General features: G+C 43.5%; 3 protein-coding genes across 3 annotated transcripts in view; 1 reads left to right on the plus strand and 2 right to left on the minus strand.

Annotated features, from left to right (window-relative positions):
- Window positions 1-1,293, minus strand: part of PHALS_09635 (Conserved protein Mo25) — a gene marked incomplete at both ends in the record, with an annotated part of 3,171 nt that extends 1,878 nt beyond the window's left edge. The window contains 2 exons of the mRNA XM_024724925.1: window positions 1,065-1,192; window positions 1,248-1,293. Coding sequence (XP_024575753.1) covers window positions 1,065-1,192; window positions 1,248-1,293 — 174 coding nt within the window. The remainder of the gene's footprint in view (window positions 1-1,064; window positions 1,193-1,247) is intronic.
- Window positions 1,294-1,724: 431 nt separating this feature from the next.
- PHALS_09636 (copinelike protein) lies at window positions 1,725-3,065 on the plus strand (the record flags this gene model as incomplete). The annotated part of the gene is made up of 3 exons (XM_024724927.1): window positions 1,725-1,854; window positions 1,915-2,046; window positions 2,107-3,065. The coding sequence occupies 3 exons, from the start codon at window positions 1,725-1,727 to the stop codon at window positions 3,063-3,065; spliced, it is 1,221 nt and encodes a 406-aa protein (XP_024575754.1).
- A 177-nt stretch (window positions 3,066-3,242) lies between these two features.
- PHALS_09637 (uncharacterized protein) lies at window positions 3,243-4,172 on the minus strand (the record flags this gene model as incomplete). The annotated part of the gene is made up of 1 exon (XM_024724928.1): window positions 3,243-4,172. The coding sequence occupies one exon, from the start codon at window positions 4,170-4,172 to the stop codon at window positions 3,243-3,245; it is 930 nt and encodes a 309-aa protein (XP_024575755.1).
- Between the last annotated feature and the right edge of the window lie 2,813 nt (window positions 4,173-6,985).

Consider the following 6,985-nt stretch of genomic DNA (forward strand, 5'->3'; position numbering starts at 1 on the left):
AATTTGGATAAAAAGATAAATAAAAATCAGTTTTGAATTCAAACCGAAGAGTCAATTAGCCGTGAATAGGCAATAATTACTCTTGGAGTAAGCGGATTGCGATCCGCTAGCTCATACTTGGTTTTTGTAGAGAACGAAAGATCGATAACTCAAAGTACGCTTCCTCAAGCGTTTTGCTACGGCAGCCCCGCTGCATGAAGACTGGGTAACCGCTGCTGCTCCATATGCAGCGGACTTCTGAGCCGTGGTTACCTGCGGGGGTTAGAAAGCATTTACGGAGCGACTTTCGAGTCCTTTATCTTAACTAAAGACTTGCACATATAATGTGTACACTGTGGCGCGGCGGGCAGCTCCGGATAAATCAAATTCACAGTCACAACGTGACGGGATGACGTTGCGAGTCTTGCACCTCCAAAAGTGCAAGATCGATTTACTAACCAGGTCTAGTTCATTGAAAACGAGATGGATGTCGCCGTGAGCCCTTTATTATGGTGTCTTGACACCTTTCACCTCAGGGAACAGACACAGGCTGTGTGGGTAGAGGATATATAATCCTTTTTTTCATGGATGGCTCCGCCGTATGTATTTCGATAGGAATGGACGTGTCGAAGCAGGACTCGATAGCCGCTACGATTGTCCTCATTGGAAAACATTTCGTCATCCTCACCGAGAATAGCTTTAGGGTTGCCGGTCGCAAAGACCGCGACATCTCAAAGGTCCATTGAGCCATATCCGAGTATGCAAAGGAAATAAACCTTGATATGAGGACGCACACAGGACATGGATAAATTCTTACGCATCATCCAGGAACGGAACCAAGCGCCTTTAAAGTGATTACGTCCCTATTTTACGTGTCTTCATAAGAACGACATATAATGGGCTAAAGTATATTAACTTAATACGTTTTACGATGTTTAGATGATAGATCTACACGCATTGCATGACATGAGGCTAACAGCCACGTGTCCCAAGGCTCTTCCCGTTATCCTCATCATTGCCAGAACCATGGAACCATAACAATTGCACAAAGTATAATATGTACGAGTACAATTAACATTACGTACCCTGTGATACTCAACCCCAACAAAATATGGACCATACTGGGATTTGCACTTATTTGTCTCCACAAGACATCGCACAAAAGAAGACCGCGCACTGTATCTCGAGTTCCGTGAGCTCTGTGCGTCAGTAACTACAAAGTATATTACAAAGAGCAACTTAATATAACACCTGATATTTTAATTTACCATCAATAATAGTAAAATCCATGTCCCACCACCACTCCGATCTCATAGATCATGATGGTGCTTTTTACAAGGTCATAATAGTCACTGCGTAGACCATGACAGGAAATCACTGCCATACGGTAACTGTGAAACTTGCAACTGAACCTTATGAGAACGCCATATCGGCGGAAACGCATTTAAATCTTTCGAGTTTGCGGCTGTCATTGCCGCCAATTTGTGGAGTGAGATGGTTCACGACAATCCACTCATCCTCTATATCCCCCGGCTTACCATAGATATAACCCTCGTGTGGTGCACCCAATGTATCAGTTGGAAGGGCAAAACAAAATCAAGTTCTGGCTTCATTTCGGGGTTCCTCGACCTTCCTCTCTTCACACATATATGGGAAGTGATCACAGCAAGCAGCGGGGGCGAAAATCGCAACAGCGGCGGGAATCGCAGTCGCGACGCTTCGAAACGACGACAGATTCCCATCTCATGACTCCAATTTTCCACCCTGATACACTCACGTCAATGATTCCAGACCAATTCACATCGCTGGTTCAAGTAACAGAGGCACTAAGACTCAGTGGTCTTGAAAGTTGCAACCTTATCATCGGCATCGACTGTAAGTCGGCAAATTGACATGAAAATGTATGCGCAGCTAATTTATATTTCATGAGGAAAGGCACCAAATCCAACGAGTGGAGTGGCAAATGTACGTTTGAAGGACAGAATCTCCATGATATCGACGATCCAAGTGCTCGTAATCCATACGAAGACGTGATTGAGACGATTGGACGGACTTTACGAGATTTTGGTATGTTAACATGTTAAAAAAGGGGTCGATTTAATGAGACTTGACAAGTATGTTGCTCAGACAATGACAATGTCATTCCAGTGTACGGTTTTGGCGACGAGATCACATGTGATCGTGCAGTTTTTACGTTTGCGGAACCAAATGAAGCTGGATTTCCACTTGAAAATATTCGTGAACGCTACCGTGAAGTAGTTCGTCATGTCAACATGGCAGGACCAACGTCTTTTGCACCCATCATCAACGAAGCTGTGAATATTGTTAATCGCACGGGGGATTATCATATTCTCGTCATTATTGCTGATGGACAGGTAACAAGGTCGGTGGATATTCCTCCCCATGCTATCAGTAAGAATGAAAAGGAAACGATTGACGCAATTACATTCGCCAGCAATTTTCCACTCAGTATCATCATGGTAGGTGTAGGCGATGGACCGTGGGAATCCATGATTTATTTTGACGATTATCTATTACACCGCAAATTTGATAATTTTCATTTTATCGAATATCACAAAATCACATGGCAATTTCGCGACCCGCAAATGAGAGAGACTCAATTTGCACTTCAAGCATTAATGGAAATACCTGATCAATATCAGACTATCAAGGCCATGAACTATTTGAATCGTCACTTACATCGAGTCCGAACGGATCTTCCACGTGTTGACGTTTTTCCACCGCCACAATCAATAGTACCTAACAACTACAGTATCGTTCAATCACAATCGGAGGTACAACAGGTGCGTAACACAGCCACTTCAAATACTACGATTCATGCGAAATCCCTTTCAACGTCGCTCTCGGATTCTGTAAACGGATCAACGATGGGCCATCGTAAGTCGTCTGCTGAAGAAGAGCTGAGGCGACTCAAGGAATCGCTCCTCTGTCCCATCTGTGAAGAACGAAAGAAAGACACAGTGTTTCAATGTGGTCATGAAACGTGTGAAAAGTGCGCCGATTTTTTGTCGCACTGCCATCTTTGTCGACAACAGATTCAAGTGCGCATCAAGAGGTTTGGATAAGGTGGTAAGAAGGTTGATCGAGGTGATGGCGGTAAAAAGAGTGATTGATTGCACTCTTGAATTGATTTATTTTAAAAAAATCATTCTTATTTGTCGACTATTACAAATTGTCGAGTCGACGTCGTTGAGGCCACTTCCAATGGTAACCGTAGCAGGGCAATTGTCCTTGTTTGTGATTTAAGGTACCGCTTTTCGCTTCGCTCCGTGGCGAATGCAAACTCCATTTCGAACGGCTCCTTTGTTGCATCCTTCAGCTTGGCAGCGTTTGCCTCCACCATGTGAAACACACAATGTGCCTCCCACTGCACTCTTAGAGCAATTACCGACTTGACAGCGTTTGCCTCCACCGTGTGCAATACACAATCCTCCCAAGAGTGCCGTTTTGGTACAGTCAGGCATGTTGCACTTTCGACCACCACCATGGGCAGAACAAAAGCCACCCACAAGTGCCGACTTGGTACATTCAGCTTCACTGCATCGTTTGCCACCGCCGTGCGAGATGCAAAGACCACCTTGTTTTGCACTCTTATTGCACTCTGGATACGCACAACGTTTGCCACCTCCGTGTGAAATGCAAAAACCACCTGTTTTTGCACTTTTCGTACAATTTTCAGCTCGACAAAAACGACTTTGTTTGTGGTATTTGCAAAATGTACCGTTTGGACCACGAATAGTACGATAACACTCCGGCTTAGCGCACACAGTGTTGAGCATGGACGACAGATCGAACCCTCCTCGAGAGCTGCCACAAGTACTGCTGCTACTGTCGTCGTCGTCCAATTGCTGCTGCAATTCTCCATTGATGATGAAACTTAGACTCATGGCTGCAATGCCGCTGGTTGCTTCACCTTCTCCGTCCTCCGTATGGTGTACAACATTATTACTGCGCTCTTCATCACTTGATGTGCTAGAGTCATAGCGATCACCATCCATAGCTTGTGCCATGGGACTTTTGACGGTCACCCCACCTGGGCGAGCCAATGCTTTAATTAGTGGTGAGTGAATGTGAGATTGCACAACGTTGCAAGCGACACAAGGAGAATTTGGCGTAGTGTGGTGATGGATTGGATGGTCGGTAATAAATGAAGAGATAGAACTTGTGAACATTCAAGTAATGGGTAGAAAGATACGACGCTAAGTCGTGAAGCGAGTGTAGTAGGATTCCAGAATGGAAGAGCTACTGAAGCGAATGTATCTCTCGCTCCGGTGTTAAGCGGAACGAATAGATGGGGGTGGAGAGGAAAATCTCGAATGACTTCTGAGTTGTCCAGCTGCTGACCCCGAGACTACGTCGTGCAAGAAAAGAGCGTGTGTCCTGACCATGTCCTTTTTGCCGTTGTCTCGAGATGCAATTGGCGCTAACAGATCGCGCTCGCGGTAAGTGGTTATGAACGCTTGAGTTGAGATACCATGTCATTGATGCTTACGTTACCCGCTAAGTATTATGAACACAATCGACATAGCAGTAGCGACCTGTCGATCGGTATACTGTACGCAGAACTTAGTCAGATAGAGATTAGAGTTCAAACTTCGTTTTTTCGAGCATACCTAATGGTGGTACAGTACAGGGAAGGCCGCACAAGGATCAGACTAGTGAAAGATGACTTTTGAGCTGTGCATTCAGTGACCGATAACTAATGCACACATCGACAGATCGATTGCTTACGACTGAGACACAACTATGGTTGTGCATATCCTTGCGACGCCGTGGTTGTAATTACAGTCCACGAATTGTTCGTCAACATGACTGGCGTTGTAATGCTTTAATTTCCACCCTCACGACTCTGTACGGTTTGCAACATATGTTTGGATATTGCCCTCACCGGCTCTTTACTATCGCACAAGGCTTATGTTGCCCATTGTTAAACTTTTAAACCCTATCGTAACCTCGATTAATGCATGGTTTTGTAATATAGATAAAATCATAATTTCGTATGGAACACTTGACTCATAGATTAGTGTTTTCGTCATCACGACTGCAGAGCTTATTTCATCTCGTTAGATGACATCCCATTCGGTGGATCTTTAGGCTGTAGCATCGTTCAGGTACTAGCACGACCATACGAAGTCACGACAAGTAAACATGGCAATTGAAGTATTCATCTTGGTCCAAGATCAAGAAGGAATTTACTGACTAATGACTTAAGTCTCGGACTTGCAGCACGACAAGGCGACATCACTTCATTGTTTGATGATGTTGTCTTTTTCGAAGCAAATTGAGAAGATTCAGAAGAATACGCATTAACAAGCTGAGGAGTAATGTTTACTTTGTAAAGGAAAGCAAGAGTCCTTCTCAATTTTTCATATCTTCAAACTCAGATCGAAAAGCAAGCACAAAGAAAAGCAGTCCGTTTCTAATGTTACGTGAGACGATTTAGCAGGAGTGCGGTCCGAACAAAATGCTCGAATTCTCTTTTTATAAATTTTCTCGCCGAAATCTTGGTGATGCGGAAATTCCCCTGAACGCGAGTTAAGCCGTAGGATACGATGTCATAGGCAACGTAAAGGTATGGTGCTTCTTACTTAAATGGATTTTCTATGGAATATGTAAACACTAAATTTTCAAATTGTTTCCTACTCAATATTTCATGTGGTAGGAGCTGGAGCACATCAAGAGTGATATGTAGGACTACAAGAAGTGTGAAATCAATGCGCTTCGTGCATTGTGTAAAATACAGCAGATTACGCCCGCCTGTCAAATAATAGACCAGCTACATGCCAATCTTTGAGTGACAGCCAAAACGTGCCGTGCAAAATACTATTCAGTGGTCCAAACGCATTTGATTGACCGTAACTTCGTTTTTAATCCTCAACAAGCCCTTCTACAGCGACTCAAGCAATTGTCTATTGCGCCTGTTACTCGGCACGAATGCAGTGGGGAGTGTGTAACGGAGGTGCCGTGCACCTTGCACAGATGATGCTTCGTTACAGCAAGTCTACCGTTATAAAGAACAAATAAGAGTTTTGGACTTTCCACATAGCCAAGAGTATTAAGTACTCAGTCTGCTCTTCTAATTTATTTTATGCGTGACATTAGGTCTATCTAAAGTTTAAGCTGTCCAAGAAGATGTTGGCCTTAAGTGCATACCACTTGCTATTTGCGACTGAATAAAGATGCTGATGCACCTTTACAGCGATAGTTCTGAGTCGACGAATGCGTTAAAATCGCTTTTGCTGTGATGTTGGTGTAAGAATAGAAGGACTACAACAATAGTAAAACTGATATTAAACCCTACACAATTATCCACTTGCTTTGCCTGGTATAAAAAAGCCTCTAAAAGAATATAGTACGCAATAATCGAAAGACAAAAAACTTCGTCATCTTGACATATCGTTCAGAAGGAGTTTTGATTGATATGACAATGATTTTTTAACTAATCGTACGCCTAAAGTACTTCAATCAAATTACTCTTTCTTTTAATATTGGTGTGATGTTATCATCAGTATATTCGTCGATATACATTTCGGGAGGGACATGAGAGGTTACCCATTTTCGTCATGAACGGTCAGCTGCTTGAAGGGTCATGCAACCTTCATTCATTTGCATCATCTCATCATATGAGCAATTTTTGATACATTTCCCTACCAGCAGCACACTTCGGTTGGATGTCTCCTGTGCGCACTCGTGTACGACGAGTAACAGAGCCAAGTTGTCATTTAACAAGTAGTGTAAATATAAAAGTATAGTAGGTACCCATTCCACCACGATGTGAACCAATTTGGGGCGCACACTACTTCTATCTTATTAAAACACTTCTAATAGTGAGCGTCCAATGAACAATCAGTCTAGCTTCACTTCTTTACACTTTTACCGTTCCTACTCCTCGCGTCATACTTGCACCATTATTACCCTCTGTAACGGGGTTACACGTACCCTGGTAACAGGGGTGTGTGTCACACGAGATAGGCATGGTGTGACT

The sequence above is a fragment of the Plasmopara halstedii genome (genome assembly GCF_900000015.1).
Source record: "Plasmopara halstedii genome assembly, contig: Scaffold_430, whole genome shotgun sequence".
In the NCBI taxonomy this organism is placed as follows: domain Eukaryota; phylum Oomycota; class Peronosporomycetes; order Peronosporales; family Peronosporaceae; genus Plasmopara; species Plasmopara halstedii.